The sequence below is a fragment of the Onychomys torridus genome, chromosome 1, assembly GCF_903995425.1.
Source record: "Onychomys torridus chromosome 1, mOncTor1.1, whole genome shotgun sequence".
NCBI lineage: Eukaryota > Metazoa > Chordata > Mammalia > Rodentia > Cricetidae > Onychomys > Onychomys torridus.
The window spans coordinates 128,158,159-128,175,677 of NC_050443.1; the positions used below are offsets into that span (position 1 = coordinate 128,158,159).

The 17,519-nt window shown below is 42.1% G+C and overlaps 2 protein-coding genes across 3 annotated transcripts in view; one reads left to right on the forward strand and one right to left on the reverse strand.

The window, feature by feature from the left end:
• Positions 1-15,262, forward strand: part of Hnrnpul2 (heterogeneous nuclear ribonucleoprotein U like 2) — a 17,566-nt gene extending 2,304 nt beyond the window's left edge. Inside the window, exons 2-14 of the mRNA XM_036204278.1 lie at positions 1,134-1,269; positions 1,566-1,642; positions 1,910-2,049; positions 2,434-2,524; positions 2,621-2,733; positions 3,126-3,389; positions 3,774-3,896; positions 4,221-4,349; positions 5,111-5,279; positions 10,936-11,136; positions 12,051-12,124; positions 12,388-12,495; positions 12,613-15,262. Coding sequence (XP_036060171.1) covers positions 1,134-1,269; positions 1,566-1,642; positions 1,910-2,049; positions 2,434-2,524; positions 2,621-2,733; positions 3,126-3,389; positions 3,774-3,896; positions 4,221-4,349; positions 5,111-5,279; positions 10,936-11,136; positions 12,051-12,124; positions 12,388-12,495; positions 12,613-12,693 — 1,706 coding nt within the window. The 3' untranslated portion in view covers positions 12,694-15,262. The remainder of the gene's footprint in view (positions 1-1,133; positions 1,270-1,565; positions 1,643-1,909; positions 2,050-2,433; positions 2,525-2,620; positions 2,734-3,125; positions 3,390-3,773; positions 3,897-4,220; positions 4,350-5,110; positions 5,280-10,935; positions 11,137-12,050; positions 12,125-12,387; positions 12,496-12,612) is intronic.
• The window catches only part of LOC118594502 (solute carrier family 22 member 19-like), a 703,508-nt gene that overhangs the window by 317,529 nt on the left and 368,460 nt on the right, over positions 1-17,519 (reverse strand). The gene's annotated exons all lie outside the window — the stretch shown is intronic.

Sequence of the window (17,519 nt, forward strand, 5' to 3'; positions counted from 1 at the left end):
TTGTTAGAGCTAATCCATGGTGTCTGTCAGAGGAGAGAGAGCTGCTTCCCAGTCTCACTTTCAAGTAGATTGCCTTGGGTTTTTTGTTTGTTTTTGTACTTTTTTTTTTTTTTTTTTTTTTTTAGGATGTCAGTGAATGTCATATAGTTGGAATCTACTTTATAATGATTGTATACAAAATATAGTGTTTGGGGGTGGGTAGTGGGGGGGTTGTTGTGTTTGATGTCCTGGAACAAAATTCCTATTACATAACCCTTAACTTGTATGTATCCCAAATAGCAGATAGAAAGCATTGACAGATAAGAGAGGAACTGTCAAAGACTTTTAAGCCCTCAAAACATAAAAGCCTAAGGAAAAAAAAACTCCTGTTTCTTATAAAGAATGTTGTTGCTAGGCTTAGTGCCTTCAATTCCAGTACTTGGGAGGCAGAGGCAGGCAGATGTCATGACTTTGAGGCAAGCCTAGTCTACACTGTGAGTTCTAAAACGACCAGAGCTACATAGTGAGACCATCTAGAAAAAAACAAAAAAGAATGTTGCTAAATATACACTACCACCTTGCTACCCTGGACTCCATGCAGCGTTATTTATGGTTCGCTTGTGACTTAATGATCAGCTCCAGTAACTTTCGACTCAAATCCCTGTTAGAATGCAGCTGCTGTGGTGTGGCTGTGCATTTTAACGCAAAAAAGGTCGTCTCTTAAAGAAATGTAAGGATTCTGTGTCATGTAGCTGCTGAAAAGTGTTAGAAAATAGTCATTAAGTACTTGCCATAAATCCAAATCTGATGAGAATGGGAATTCATCTGTGAAAGTTTTTTAAACGACTTCAGGGATATTTTCCTATCCTATTAGTGAGGAGATCTGCCAGGTTGACTTGAATGAAGTGGATAAATTTAAAATGGAAAAACTGCCCAACTTTTCCATTTTTATTTTCTGTATTTAGCTCTCAGTGTCCCCCGTCTTAACTGATGAAAAAATATTGGAAATAAAACAGTGTATGAATATAATAGGAACACTTTCAATCAGATACCCTCAGTTTTCCATATTGGTTAACTCAGATTCTCTTAGTTCTGAGCTTATTCTATACTCCAGTATAAAAAAACTGCTGATTTTCTTTCCCTCCCTTTTGTAGGAGATGACCAGGATAGTGAAAAGTCAAAACCAGCAGGCTCAGATGGTGAGCGGCGGGGGGTAAAGAGACAGCGGGATGAGAAGGATGAACATGGCCGAGCTTACTATGAATTCCGAGAGGAGGCTTACCACAGCCGGTGAGGGAAACAGTCCCTTGATGGGACTGTCTGCTCTGCTTTTGGTATTCCTGGTGTTGATTGGACAGTCTGGAAGGAGGGGTGGATTGAAAAATTGGAATAGGTCTTTATAGGCATAAGTTTTAGAGTAAATAAATCTATGATGGAAACTCCTATTTCCCTTTCTCATTGACTGAAAGAAGCTGTCTGCTGGAATTTGATAATTCACTGATACTTTAAAATGGACAGTGCCGCACAAATACCTCAAAGAAAATAGCTTTGGTTATATTGCATTTGCTCTCCTCTCCTACCTGTAGCTCGAAGTCCCCACCACCTCCAGAAGAAGAAGCAAAAGATGAAGAGGAGGATCAGACGCTTGTGAACCTGGACACGTGTATGTATAAACAAATTGCTTTTTTTTTTTTTTTTTTTTTTTTAAGAATAGGGCCTTGCAGTTTATCCCAGGCCAGCTTCCAACTTGGGATCCTCCTGCCTTAGTCTCTGGAGAAATCTAAAAATGACTTTTGAGAGTAAAACTTAATGACTCAAGTATTTGAACAGTTTTTTTATCTGTTCATGCTAAGTGAGCATAATGGTACTCTCAGCACTTCTCAAGTGTTGAACAGTACAGTAAACCAGTCACATCTTTCTTTCTTAACAGATACCTCGGATCTCCATTTTCAAATAAGCAAAGACCGATATGGAGGGCAGCCACTTTTCTCAGAAAAATTTCCTACCCTTTGGTCTGGGGCAAGAAGTACTTATGGAGTAACAAAGGGAAAAGTATGCTTTGAGGCCAAGGTAAGGGACTCTTCAAAATCATTTATTAATTTAAACTGTGTATTAGTTCAGTATTTTATTAGTTCAGAAAAGGTACCCTACTTGACATACCCTTAACTCTGAGCAACAAATTGAACCTTATGACATTGCTTTGTTTTGTTGTTTGTTTTATGTGATGGGAATTGAACTCGGGCCTTGTACATATTAGGTGCTTTATTCTGAGCTACATCCCCAGGCCTACAGCTTTGGTCTTAGGTTTAGTGAAAGTTGTTTTTCTGATATTGAGCTGTGATCTTTTTTTTTTTCTTTTTCTTTTCAGTTTGTATACAAATCTTATCTTTGTAACTCAGACTTTGTACCTGCATTGGTCAAAGTACCTAAGAATTCCTTTTCTGACTTGACCAGGTAACACAGAATCTCCCAATGAAAGAAGGCTGCACAGAAGTTTCTCTCCTTAGAGTTGGGTGGTCTGTTGATTTTTCCTGTCCACAGCTTGGTAAGGTTATTTTTTAACTTCTTGCTTGTGTCTGTTACCATATTGTTTACTCTGTGGAAACTTTGCAGGTAGATAATTGATTGTTAACTATCCTAGGTGAAGATGAATTTTCTTACGGTTTTGATGGAAGAGGACTCAAGGCAGAGAATGGGCAATTTGAGGAATTTGGCCAGACTTTCGGGGAGAATGATGTCATTGGCTGTTTTGCTGTAAGTGTTCCTGAAAATTGTGCATTTATAGCAAAGGAAATATAAAAGGCTGAGAGGATTCAGCTATGCTTTCTAACAACGACATGCCTTTATAGTATACATTTGATGCATTGCTTGTTATTTGAACTGTGCAGTAGCCCCAGTACTCATCTATTTGCTTTTTCTACATTTATTTGGGGGGGGCATATCAAAGTATATATATATGAAAGTGGAGGACAGTTTTCTCCTTCTACCATGTGGGTTCTAGGGACCAAAGTCATATCATACATGGTGACGAGTACCTTTACCCACTGATCCATCTCTCCATCCTTCCAACTTACAAAAAACAAGTAAGCTCTAAGACTTGATTGTCCTTAAAGCCTGTAAGTGCTCTTGTGCTTTTATCCTTGTAGAATTTTGAGACTGAAGAAGTAGAGCTGTCCTTCTCCAAAAATGGAGAAGACCTGGGTGTGGCATTCCGGATCAGCAAGGCATCTTTGGCAGACCGAGCCCTTCTACCCCATGTCCTCTGTAAGAATTGTGTCATAGAATTAAACTTTGGTCAGAAGGAGGAGCCCTTTTTCCCACCACCAGAAGACTTTGTGTTCATCCATGCTGTGCCTGTGGAGGAGCGAGTGCGGACTGCAGTTCCTCCCAAGACCATAGAGGAGTGTGAGGTATGCCCATCACACAAGTATAGGCCTACTTTGGAATAGTGGAAGATGTGTCCTTTCGGGGTAGTCTGAAGTGATTGTCAAACTTGGATAAGGAAAATATAAGACTATTTTCTGGGCTGGAGAGATGGATCAGAGGTTAAGAGCATTGCTTGCTCTTCCAAAGGTCCTGAGTTCAATTCTCAGCAACCTCATGGTGGCTCACAACCATCTGTAATGAGATCTGGTGCCCTCTTCTGGTGTGCAGGGATATGTGCAGACAGAACACTGTATACATGATAAATAAATCTTTTTTTTTTTTTTTTTTTTAAGAATATTTTCTAAAGAAAGCTGGATTTCATAAAAATGACTAATTTTTATTACATTCCTGTTTCTTTTTACTTGCAGGTGATTCTGATGGTGGGACTTCCTGGATCTGGAAAGACCCAGTGGGCACTAAAATATGCAAAAGAAAACCCTGAGAAAAGATACAATGTCCTGGGAGCTGAAACTGTGCTCAGTCAAATGAGGGTCAGTTGCTGAGAGGAGGGGAGGGATGGGTAGTTAGCTATGTTTGCTCTGTAGACTCAGAGTCATTGATAACCTGTCCTTAGTCGGGGATGGAGGGTATCTTTGCAGTGTATGAGAACAAGGACCCTGCATATAGAAATTGTCAAATTTCTGAAAATGTACAATCTGGAGTATATACAGGTTAAGATCAGAAGTGACTACTACAGGAAATTAGTGGTGTGATGAATTGGTGTTATTTGTGTAGTATTTAAAGCAGGTGACTTTAGGGCTCTTGAACTTGCTGTGTAACTCCTTGTATTCCTCCTGTCTTCTTGAACTCATCAGATGAAGGGGCTGGAGGAACCAGAGATGGACCCCAAGAGCCGAGACCTCTTAGTTCAGCAAGCCTCCCAGTGCCTTAGTAAGCTGGTCCAGATTGCTTCCCGATCAAAGAGGAACTTCATTCTTGATCAGGTATTTAGACATTCAAGAGGAACCTGGTTTTAAAGGAGATCCAGAGATGAAATTTTGCCTATTTTTTAGAGTCAGACTGGGATACACATATAGGACTGAAGAAAGAAATAGACTCGGGTCACCTAATGACTATCTGCTCTACGTTATATAATGTTCTTGAACTTATCATACTTCTTACCTAAGAGTGTGAGCTCAGATGATAGAGGGATAGAAGGAGATTTGGATACATTCATTTATTTCACGTGAATTCCTGAGTCTATCATGACCTACCTACATTTGCAATCTTGGACAAGTCTTTTCCCTTTCTAACTTCAGTTTTCCTGATGTGTAAAATAATATTTATCAAGTAGGGTCTCAAAAATCAAAGGAGAAGCCAAGCTGTGGCAGTGAATGCCTTTAATTCCAACACTCAGGAGGCAGGGGCAGGTGCATCTCTATGATTTCAAGATCAGCCTGATCTATGGAGCTAGTTCCAGGACAGCCAAGGCTACACAGAGAAACCCTGTCTTGGAAAAAGGAAAAGAAAAATCAAAGGAGACTGGGGTTATATAGCACAGTGGTAGAGCAGAGAGAAGTTTTCTAGCATGTGCAAAGCCCTAGGTTTGATCCTCGTTATTATAAAACAATAATAATAATAGTGGTTATTAGAGGAAATTGTGTATTGACTTCTAATCTGATGCTTCAGCTGTAGAAGATAAGTTTTCTTTGGTAAATTGAGTGGTGACTTTTGTTCTTAAACATGCTATTACTCCTATTGCTAGTGTAATGTCTACAGCTCTGGCCAACGAAGGAAGTTACTGCTGTTCAAGACCTTCTGCAGAAAAGTGGTGGTAGTTGTCCCTAATGAGGAAGATTGGAAGAAGAGGCTGGAATTGAGGAAAGAAGTGGAGGGAGATGATGTGCCTGAGTCTATAATGCTGGAGATGAAAGGTGGGCTAAAATTACATGGTTTAGAGAATCTTGTTCCTGGTTAGTGCAACCATACCTGGAATCTCTTAGAACCAAGAGTGACTCACCACATCTAAAGTATAAATTTAAGAACAATTTAATGAAAACAAGCACTTTTGGATAAACTAATGGGTAGAGTGAGTGGATAAAATACAAAAAGGATAAATATCTGGGCATGGTAGGTAACACATGCCTATAATCTCAGGACTTGAGAAGCTCAGAAACGAAGATCAGGAATTAGGAGACAGCCTGGATTACATAATAGGACCATGTCTTGGGTAGGGAAAAAAAGCAGAGTGGTGCATGCCTATAATCTCAGCACTTGGAAGTTAAAGGCAAGGAGGATAAGGAGTCTGTGCTAATGATACTCTCAAGAAATGGAAGAATGAGAAATAAGATGTTTAAATCCAAACAAGATACTTAGACATGAAGAAAGGGGATTGAGTCAGTTATCTATTAAGTATTTACAGTGTTTACTGTTAATACATCATTTCCCTAGTCATAGGAAAATATCAGCATATGAAATGAAACTTCAGTCATAAATAAAATTAAAAAATTAATATTTATATTCCATTAAAAATGGTGAGCCAGGCGGTGGTGGCACATGCCTTTAATCCCAGCACTCAGGAGGCAGAGGCAGGCAGATCCTTGTGAGTTCGAGGCCAGCCTGGGCTACAGAGTAAGTTCCAGGAAAGGTGCAAAGCTACACAGAGAAACCCGCGGGGGCTGGGGGAATGGCAAAGATGATTGTTAGAGGTCAAATAATTAAAATACAGTAGTTGTAGGGAATTGTCTCTTTACCATGTTTTGATTTCTGGTGTGATAGTTTTATGTTTTGTTTTCCTTTTTGCTTTTCTTGATTTGGTTTTTGCCTAAGTATACTGTCCTCTCAAGTCAGTGTTAACTATGTTCGTTGGTCTTTCTTCATGCTATTCTCTTGAATCGTAGTTTTCACCATGTTTCCTTTCACTTGTGCATCCCACTTAACTTCTCACCTGCTGGCTCCGGTGTAGTCAGAAGTTTTCCTGTGTCCCTCCCGGTCCCGCAGCCAATTGGACCTGAGTAAACACACAGAGGCTTCTCTTACTTACAAACTGTATGGCCTAATGGCTCAGGCCTCTTGCTAGCCAGCTCTTTCATCTCAAATTAACCCATTCCTATTAATCTATATGTTGCCACATGGCTGTGGTGTTACCAGTCAGCTGGCATCTTGTTGCTCCTTTGGTGATGGGCTCCTATCTCTCCCATCCCATCTTTCTCTTGCCTGTCTCCCCAGCTGGAATGTACTGCCTAACCTTACTCTGCCTCACCATTGGCCAAACAGCTTTATTTATCAACCAATCAGAGCATCATCGCATATTCGCAGTGTACAGAAAGACATCCCACAGCACTTCCCCTTTTCTGTCAAATCAAAAGGAAGGTTTTAACTTGAACATAGTAAAATTGCAAAAAGCAGTTATCAAGCAAGAATTATAGTTACAATATCTAGTCTTTATTTAGCAAAATTAAATTATTAATACAAAAATTAAAAATTAAATACTCTTATTTTTATGAGTCTAAAGATTCATATCTAATTTATCTTTTTTTTTTTTTTTTTGGTTTTTCAAGACCGGGTTTCTCTGTGTAGCTTTGCGCCTTCCCTGAAACTCACTTGGTAGCCCAGGCTGGCCTCCAACTCACAAAGATCCACCTGGCTCTGCCTCCCGAGTGCTGGGATTAAAGGCATGTGCCACCACCGCCCAGCAGGAAGACTATAATTATAACTGGGTGGCTCAGTGGTTAAGAGCACTGACTGACGTTCCAGAGGAACCAGGTTTAATTCCCAGGCCGTCAGGTGTCTGATCACACCAGGACCCCCCCCCCCCAAAAAAAAAAAAAAAAAAAAAAAGAGGAAGGAAACACGTGACTCTTCTCCCTTTCCTTATAAGAGGTCATGAACAACAGCAGGATGCACCACCTCCTTCAGACCCTAGAGCCCAGGGTCATGGGTGGAGCAAATACCACTACACTCTGGAAACTCAAAGCCCCTGGCTATGGGAATTACTTGCTACATCTGTGAGTTGGGGTTTCTGAATTTATACAGAATGAATTATGCCAGCCCATAGCAAATATTCAGATACTTGGAGGAATTTAATGCAGTTTTATAAAGTAGGGATAACTGAATTTATCTGAGACTCATAATTGAAATAGAACTCACTGGGACAGAGTCTATGAACTTGATGTCCAGAGAATGTACTTGACTATCATGTATAACTGTTAAATGTTAGGCCTTGTAGTAGAGATGAGTAGATCCTTTTAGTAGGTGCGTGCATGCGTGGGTGCGTGGTGGTATGCTGGGAATTAAAACCCAGGGCCTTGTACATGCTAGGCAGGTAGGTGCAGTACCCCTCAACTATACCCTCAGGAAACTCAGGGCCTTATACATGCTAGGCAGGTGCAGTACCTGTCACCTTACGCTCAGTCTCAGCTTGAAGCTCTGAAAATTACTTCTTGGCCAGGCATGGTGGTGAATGCCTTTAATCCCAGCAGATCAGAAACAGGTGGGTCTCTGAATTTGAGATCAGACTGGTCTAGACAATAAGTTACAGACCAGGCAGGTTACATAATGAGACCAAGTTCTCTTTTCCTTTCAAGTTTATTTTATTTCTATAATTGTTTTGCCTATATATGAATGTGTATCAAATGTGTGCATGGTACCCTTGGGAGGTCAGAAGGGGGCATCAGAACTCCTGAACTACAATTAAAAACAGTTGTGGGGGCTGGAGAGATGGCTCAGAGGTTAAGAGCACTGGCTGCTCTTCCAGAGGTCCTGAGTTCAATTCCTATCAACCACATGGTGGCTCACAACCATCTGTAATGAGATCTGGTGCCCTCTTCTGTATACATAATAAATAAATCTTAAAAAATATATATTTAAAAAAAGAAAAAAACAGTTGTGAGCCACCATGTGGGTGCTGGTAACTGAATCCAGGTCCTGTGCAAGGGCAATGAGATGCTTTTTAACTACTGGGTCATCTTTCCAGCTCCTAAGACCAAGTCTTTGTCTTAGCAACACCAAAACTTGCTCACTTACATTTAGCCTGTGTTCCTTCTGTCTTGATACCTCACTGCTGATTTATTATGGATCATCTGAAAACTTGTAAACCTAGTTTGCATGTAGCTCTTTGTCTCGTTCTATTACAGTAGGAACAGAAGATCTGCCTCTGGCATAGTAACACATGCCTAGTACTCAGAAGGCCAAGGGGAGAAGAGTGCTGTTTATAAGCCATCCTGGGCTATATAGACAGGCCCTGCCTTTAAAAAGAAAAAGCCGCAGGAGGACCAAGGTCATCCTTAACTATATAAGGGAGTTCTAGGCCTGCCTGAGCTACATGAGACCATGACTCAAAAAAGAAGTTAGTTTAATTATCTGAGGGTGAATTGGTATAAGCCTAGCACATTTTAGCGCACATTACTAATTTAAGCTTTGAAAGTGTTGGGCTTGGCTCACTTGGGATGGGAAGACAGAACCTTTTTTTTTTTGGAGCTGAGGATCGAACCCAGGGCCTTGCACTTGCTAGGCAAGTGCTCTACCACTGAGCTAAATCCCCACCTTTTTTTTTTTTTTTTTTTTTTTTTTAAGGCAGGATCTTGAGTTGAAGCTGGCATAGACTGCATAGTAAGCTAAAGTCCAGCTGAACTTCATAACAAAACTATCTCAAAGGAGAAAAAAGTAAAATAAAAAGAGAAGCTAAGTACAGTAGCACAGTAGCATCAACTATAATTATAATCCCAGTTTTCAGAAGGCAAGAGGCAGTAAGACTCAGACTGGGGTATTGAAGCCCTTTGTGTTAAAAAAACAACAACAAAAAACCAGCAAGAGCTGGATGGCTGAGCCCTTAAGTAGTTGGCATGCATAGTTTGTAAGCATGAAGTCTGAAGTTTTGACCCCAGCATCCACACATCCACATAACAAGCCAGGTACCCTGTGTACTCCTGAATCCTACCACTGAGCAGGGTGGGAACAGGAGGATGGTGAGCTCTAGATTCTGAGAGGGACCATGTCCCCAAAGGAATAAAGTGTGATAGGGAGTGTTGTAGAATTTTATTTTAAGGTGTGTTACTTTTGTTTATGCTCTGGAACATTTGTTTAATGATGCAAAGATGTGTCTGATTAAATAAAATTCATCCGCCGTCAGGAGGCTGAGTCAGCTACTAGCTGACAGGAAGTGGTAGGGAAGAGCCAGATGGAAAATGTTTTTAAGGAGGGGCAAGGAGAAGCACAAGGACTTTTTGGAGGATGCTAGCAAGGAGAGGAGGTGAGCTACTTGGTATTCAGCTTCTCTGAAGAGCAGAATTCCACCTAACCTTTGAATCTTGAGTTCTTTTGAGGGACAGGAAATTTAGTTAAGTTCTGATCATAGCTTTGAAAGAGTCAGGCCCGAGGGAACATATTTCCCTCCAGCTACGGCCCTTGTGGCCTAACCGCTGCTGGTAGCTGCAGAGTTGCAGTTGCTGTCTCAGACTCTAAAGGCAGCAGCAGTTCAGTTAAAGGACAACAAGAGAACACCTGACATCCTGCACTAGCCTTCTTAGACTTAACACATACTCACTTACACATACACTATTAACAACAAAACTGGGCCTGGTGATGCTCAGCTTTTATCCCATCAGAGACAGGTGGATCTCTGAGTTTGAAGCAAGCTGGCCTACATAGTGAGTTCCAGGACAGCTAGGGCTATGTAAAGAGCTCCTGTCTCAATAATAATAACAAACTGAATGTTGACTCATAACTATAATTCCAGCACTTGAGGCAGGGGGCTAAGGTACTTGAGGCTAGTCTGGGATATAGAGCTAGAGCAGAACCTACCACACCGTTGCATTATTCAACCAAAGAGGAGTGGCCTAAGATTATTAAAAACTAACCTTAATTTAACTGGATAAATTATCATATAAGAACAACCACCAGATATCTGCTAAGACACCATGGAGGCTATGCAGAAGTTAATTTGGATCCTATAGAAATGTTGGATCCTGCCAGGCAGCCAGTGGCACACACCTTTAATCCCAGCACTTGGGAGGCAGAGCCAGGCAGATCTCTGAGTTCGAGGCCAGCCTGGTCTACAGAGTGAGATCCAGGACCGGCACCAAAACTATACAGAGAAACCCTGTCTCGAAAAACCAGAAAAAAAAGAAAAATGTTGAATCCTATGGAAATGTTAGATTTGAGAAGACACAGAAGAAGCAGGGAAGCAGTATGGATAGTATGTAGATGAGGTAACAAGCCTTGGAACAGCACATATAGATTAGTAGAAATGGGTTAATTTAAGTTATAAGAGCTAGCTAAAAACCAGCCTAAGCAGTCGGCTGAGCTTTCATTATTAATAATGTTTCCATGTCATGATTTGGGGAGCTGGCTGGCAGGACAGAGAAAGACTCACTACATAGAACTAAGTCTCAAATGAGAAAAACAAACAAGCAAACAAAAACCCTTGGCTGTAGCTCAGTGAGAGAATGCTTGATTAACATGTGCAAAGCCCTTGGGTTTGATCCCCAAAGCCACCAGAAACTAAAGTACACTTCAGCTGTAGTAGATTTTCATGCGTTCTTACCTTGTCTACACTTTCCAGGCCCACAAGCTTCTCTCTTATTCTTATAGCCAACTTCTCTCTGCCTGAGAAATGCGACTATATGGATGAGGTGACATATGGGGAGCTGGAAAAAGAGGAAGCCCAACCCATTGTTACTAAATACAAGGAGGAAGCAAGGAAGCTGCTGCCCCCCTCTGAGAAGCGGACAAACCGCAGGAACAACCGTAACAAGAGAAACCGGCAGAACCGAAGCCGAGGCCAAGGCTATGGTGAGTCCTGGAGACCTGGCTGCCCACAGTGAGCAGCTTTCCTAATGAAGCTTATTTCTTGTTGTGTCCTTTATTTACCCCTGCTTCCTATGCTTTTCCCATAATCCTTTAGCCAGAAGAGAGTTACTGTGGGGCTAAAATGTTTCCTTGAAACACAGTTCTGTGCCTCATCATCTACATAGATAGCTTCCATGCAAGCAAGTGGGTTCCCATTCACTGCAGTCTTTGAATGTGTGCAGTGAAAACTGATTGTCTTGGTGCTTTATTAAATCAATCCATTTGCACAGACAAAAGCAAATGCATTCCTCCATCATTTTAGAGCATTACAAAACAAGTTAGTTATTAGTGGAATTAATTTTCCCTCTGAATGTCTAGTTTGCCAGCTAAATCCCTAGTGTGTATTTTTGCTCTTTTAAAAAGTGTGTGTTTATGTGTGTGCAACTGTAAATCAACAGGTGGTTAGTGTTTTGACACTGGGAAGAACAACAGTTCCTGGCCTTGAGTATTGTGTAGATTTTGTTTTCTTTGTGTATAGTAAGTGAAGGGTATAGGCTACCTGACACCTCAGACCCCTTTGTGGGCTGAGAGTCTGATCCTGTGAATGGCAGTTTTTATTCATGTTTCTAACTCTGCCATGTATCCTTTCGTCATCTAAAATGTTTTGCAGGATAAGGGAGCTTCAAAAGCAGGGCGGCTTTGTTATCTTATGTCTATTCTTCTGCCCTCCCCTCTCAGACTCTTTTAATAAATAAAAGATCCCGGCTGGTGCTTTACTTAACCTTGTGTGAGCCTAGCCAGAGCAAGCCTCCTCCTCCCATAGAATTGCCTTTGGCTCCAACTTTTTGATTTCCACTCAGATGTGGAGCCAGGACCCCATGCCAGCTGTCTGAGCGCCCTCTCCATTTCTCTTCCAGTGGGCGGGCAGCGCCGAGGCTACGACAACCGGGCCTACGGGCAGCAGTACTGGGGGCAGTCTGGAAACAGAGGGGTGAGTGCAGCTCTCCTTCTGCTCCTCCCTCTGGGCTGTGAAGCCATTCCTATTGACTTGGGGGAGCAGAGGGGTTTGGGCTGTTTTCTTAGGGCTTTAGGGTTTTGCCCACTTAATATGTTCATCTGGAAGAATTTAACCTGGGAAAAAATATTTACCCTGCTTATAGTATCAAGATGAAATATGTCTTCAGTAACGGGGAACTGTGGGCTGTGCTTTTGGAGACCCATATATCACCACCACGCCTCTCTCTCCTTCCTCAGGGCTACCGTAATTTCTATGATCGATACAGGGGTGACTATGACCGATTCTACGGACGAGATTATGAGTACAACAGATACAGGGACTATTACAGACAATACAACCGGGATGTGAGTATTACCTTGGGTAGACTGAGGGTGAAGGGGACAGGACCGGCTGGATGAGTGTCATGCCTCTTGATCCTCAGCCAGCTCTGGTGCTCAGGGCTGGGTTTCCCTCTCTTCCAGTGGCAGAATTACTACTACCAGCACCAACAGGACAGAGACCGGTACTACAGGAACTACTACGGTTACCAAGGGTACCGGTGAAGCCCCGCTCTTTCACCTGTCAGCCGTGAAGCTGAGTCTCTGGGGGTGCCAGGCACCCCCCAAACACAACCAAGGAAAACAGGGGCTGTGCCGGGGTGGGGCTGAGCTGCCGGGGTGGGGCTGAGCTGCCGGGGAGGGGTGGTTGGGGGGAGGGTCTGCAAGCAGGGGCGGGGGGGGGGGGAAGTGGAAACAACAAAACTGTACATTTTTTTTTAAAGTTTGTTGAAAAGAATATTGTCTTACTCTGTAAAACATTTCAAACCTAGTTAGGTTATTTGTAATCCAAAACATCTGCACAGAAAGCAGCAGCACTTAGGCTGCCTGTTCTGTGCCCTGCAGCTGGGAAGGAAAAGAACTGGAGATGACACCCTCCAGCATTCAAAGACAGCTGGAGTGGAGCCCAGCAGGGGACTGGTGGAGAGGAGGAGACATGAGGGGCTCTGCATAGCAGGCAGGAGTGGACCAGAGGGAGGAGCGCCTGTGACAAGGGCAGTGAAATAAACGATTGGCCTTATCAATCACTTGTACCAACTAACCATTTGTATTTTCTTTACCAACCTTTTCCTCTTGGAATATCTGGTCTATTAATCCAGTAGACCACTTTGTTGTGCCTTTGTGCTGTCTGCCTAAGGCACAGAGACTGCTAGTTGGGTGGTTCTATTATATAGGATTCCCAGGCCATGGGGTTGGGGACTGCAGATCAGAATAGTTTGTCCCCGTCCATGTTATACTCAATGAATTCCCATAAAATCTGGAGGAGAGTGGGAACACAGCCCTCAGTCTGAAGATGGTGATTTGCCAGGCCCTTGTCTCTGTCTTCTGAGTTGATAGAGGCAAGAGATCTCTAGAATCATTTGCTAAGATTGCCTGCCTCTTACAGTGTGGGGGAAGGAATGATTCTCAGGGTTTCAGCTCATAGAAACGCAGCAAGACGATGTTCACTGCGTCAGGATATGTATATAGGTAAATCCTGTGGTATGGGCTGTCAGGCCCAGGTGCTGAGAATAGCAACTATTTTCTACAGTGTGGGGACTCTGCCCCTGCTGCTGTTTTTGTTTTTGTTTTTGTTTTGATACACAGGTAGAAAGTGAGTGGGGCGGGGGCAGCTCATTGGGGCTGCAGAAACTTGGGAAGACTGTGTGAGTGTGTGTGGGTGCATGCAGGGGGAGCACCTTTTCCCAACTTGTTGAAACACGATTCCTTCTGGGGTGCTTCCTTGTGAGCCCCAGAGAGGCCTCTCATCAAGAGACTTCATTTGGGATCATTTAGTTTGTAACTTTACCAACACCCTCCCCGTTCTTGACAGAACAGCTGTAGGTTGCTGGATTCAAGAATGTGGGCAGAATATGGCAGTGCTCTTTCAATATTGAGCTTCAGTTTAAATCACCATCTTGCTTAGCTAAAAGCGTACTCAGCAACAGCATCCCACAGCACTTCCTGGTGAAAAAATCCAGACTGTGCTACTAGAACATATTTCACTTCCACTTCCTCACCTGAGCAGTTAGTTCTCTTGTTTAATCTTGTGCTGAGATTTGGATCTTCCCTGTCCTGATGTCCTTGCTGGGCAGTGCTTCTCTGGGTGTTCAGACCCTCATTCTGACTCTGATCTGTTAGGATTCACCCTTCTGTTCAAGGACCTCTTTAAAGGCTATAGCAGGGTCTAGAAGGAGATAGCTTGCTCATAGTGTGTCTTTTCTATTGCACCTGTCCCTTATAGTGCCACAAATGGATCTGTGTGTGGCAGTGGGTGGGATGATTGCATGCATCTTTGTAACTCATTGGCATTATTAAGGGAATTTGAGAAAGCTTTGTTTATAATGTCAGGACAGAAAGGTAAAAACTGGAGCCCAAAGAAATCCCGTTAGGACAAGATTATGTTATAATAGAAAACTTAATTTGCAGAGGCAGAAGCTGCCCCTTCAGATGTTCAGTCCTCCAACAAATAACACTTTTATACTAGTTATGTGACATGGATTATGGACAGTGGGGCCCACAGACAGGGACAAAAACTTAACTCTGAAGTTTGGGGCAACGGGTTGCTATTGATTTGACAATAAATAGAGAAGTCTTTTTTTTTTTAAAGCTGTTTTTCTAGTTGAATGGCGAATAAAACTGCCACATCCTTGTTGGGTCTGTCCAGGAGGTCTCTTGCATCAAAGTGAATGTCTGCATTTTGTTTTTGTCTTGTGTTTTTATTATGAAAAGAAATGTTATAGTGGGGGGGGGTGGATTATGGTAACAGGAGGGATCCTCGGCTTTGTTTTTCTTAAAAAACTTGTTTAGTATTTTATTGGACCTCTGTTGTGGTTGTAGATGGAAAAGCTTGTGAGAAAAACAAACACCACATGGAGCCTGTAAATGTTTTTGCACAACCTGTAAAGCATTCTTGGAAGTGGCCAGTAAAAAAAGAAAAAAAGGGTTTTACCATTTAAAAAACAACAAAACAAAACAAAAATGTAACTATGTCATTGTTTACATCTGTAACTTACCCTGTTTTCATTACACCATTCTGGCAACAAATGTAGGCACAGTAGTTCCAGTTTTAGAATAAATAACCATTTGGATTGAATTTTCTATCTCCTGTGGCTGCACTGACTGGAGTGATCATGATGGTGTTTAATACTGTATTTTTTTTTTTTTTTTAATGTTTATTTTGAGACAGAATCTCATTGTAGCGCAGGCTAGACTGGAACTCTTAATCATCCTGCTTTAAACCCCAAATTCTTCATTTGTACATGTTTGTCACCACACCCAGCTTATTCACCTATTTTTAAATTTTGTTGTGTGCACAATAGTGCACAGGGAGTCAAGTGTACATGTAGATGATGGGGGACGGGTGTCAAGTGTGGAGGTCAGCGGACAACTTTGTAAGGTCTTTATCCTACCTTTATGCAGGTTCCAAGGAGCAAACTCAGATTGCCAAACTTACATGAAGTGCTGTCTCAGCAGCCCCTTCATCCATTTTTAATGCTTAGTTATCAAGATGTACTAGGTGCACCCAAGCATAGTTTCTATGTTGTATAACTGCTGTGTCCTTTTCTATCATTCCTTCACTTGGGAGCCATGCAGGGGTCTGTCTACCTAGTGTGTGCTAAAAGAAACAGCTTTTTTTATTATTTTAATTTTTATTTATGAGTGTTTTGCCTGCATCTAAGTCCATCCACTACATGTGTGCAGTGCCTTTGGAGGCTATTAAAGGGCATTGGAGCCTCTAGAACTGGAGTGACCCATGGTTCTGAGCTGTCATGGGGGTGTGCTAGGAACTGAATCTCCTAGTCCTCTGCAAGAAAGTGAGCAAGTACTCCTAACCACTGGGCCATCTCTGTCTCTGTCCCTCATACTAAGACCTGGAGCCATTAGAGTGAAAAATTTAACTCTTCGGCTCTGCTAAGATCAGTTGGCTGTTTAAGGTTAAATGTTTATGAAAGCATTAAGTTTATGCACAGATGATTATTACCTAAGCAGGAAATCTTCATTTTCCTAATGACTTTGAAGAGTGAGAGTTACAGAACACTACAGTGTGAGTGCTGACCAGATGTGCTCTGCTGGCAGCAGACTCATTGCCTCGCTGCGTCCCTGCAACTTCACTTCCTTTTGGTCTCTTAAAACAGTGTATTGCTTATTGTAGTCTAGGCTGCTACCACACCCAGCTCACTAGGATTTTTGGGTTTTACCTGTTAATTTTGGGGGCTGGGGGCACACATGTGCCATAGTACACCTGTGAAGATCAGGGTGATTTTGAGTTCTCTGTTCCACCATATATGTCCCAAGGATTGAACTCAGGTCATCAAGCTTAACGGCAGGCACTTCTACCCACTGAATCACCTTCCTGGCACCCATTATTGGGGCATTGTAAACTTAGGGTTAGAGCTAATTATAATTAGTGGTGCACAGCTGGGCATGATAGCGCTTGCCTTTTGTCCTAACACTAGACAGGCTAAGACAGGAGGATTCTTATGAGTTCAAAGCCAGTATATACCACATTAGCCTGGGCTACACAGTGATACTGTTTCAAAAACAAACAAGAACAGCTGGGTATAGTGGTGTATGTGTATAATCCTGGCACTTGGGAGTTGGAGGCAGGAGGGTCACGAGTAAAGACCTTGTCTCAAAAAAATCACTAATGGTCCACCTCTCAGCCTACTTTTAGAAAAAAAAAAAAAGATTTATGTTTATGTGTGTTTTGCCTGTACATATGTATATGTACTGTGTGTGTGCCTGGTGCATGCAGAGCAAGAAGACAGTGTTGGATCCTCTTAAACTGGAATTAAGGTCAGGTCTAAGCCACCATGTAGGTGCTAAGAACTGAACCTAGGTTCTCTCCAAGAACAACAGCTGCTCATAACCACTGAACTATCTCTTCTAGCCCCACCCCAATTATTTTTAATGGATATAGCTCACACCTTGTCTGTAGGGTCGCTAGCCCTGTTTTCTACTCAACCAGATATTTACCCATAATTTGAACAGGTATCAAATCAAGGAAAGTAAGCTGGGTTTTTTAGGGGGTAAGGTAGGGTGACTGTTATCCTAATATCAGTGTTAACATCTTGACCACTTTTGGCTTTTTTCCACATCTGAGCTGAGAAGATTTTCTTACTATCCTGGTATTTGCCCAACACTGATACAATAGGAAAAGTTTTTAGTCTCTGCTATTCCCTGTGTACAATTTAAGCATATACAAATAGAAAAGCCATTTATTAGGTATTAAGCACCTATTGCATACTCGGCATTGTGAGCAAGCAGGGATTATAACAAGGATCCTTCCTGAAAATACCACAAATAACAAGAAATAACATTCTAAAATAGCCGGGTGGTGGTGACGCACA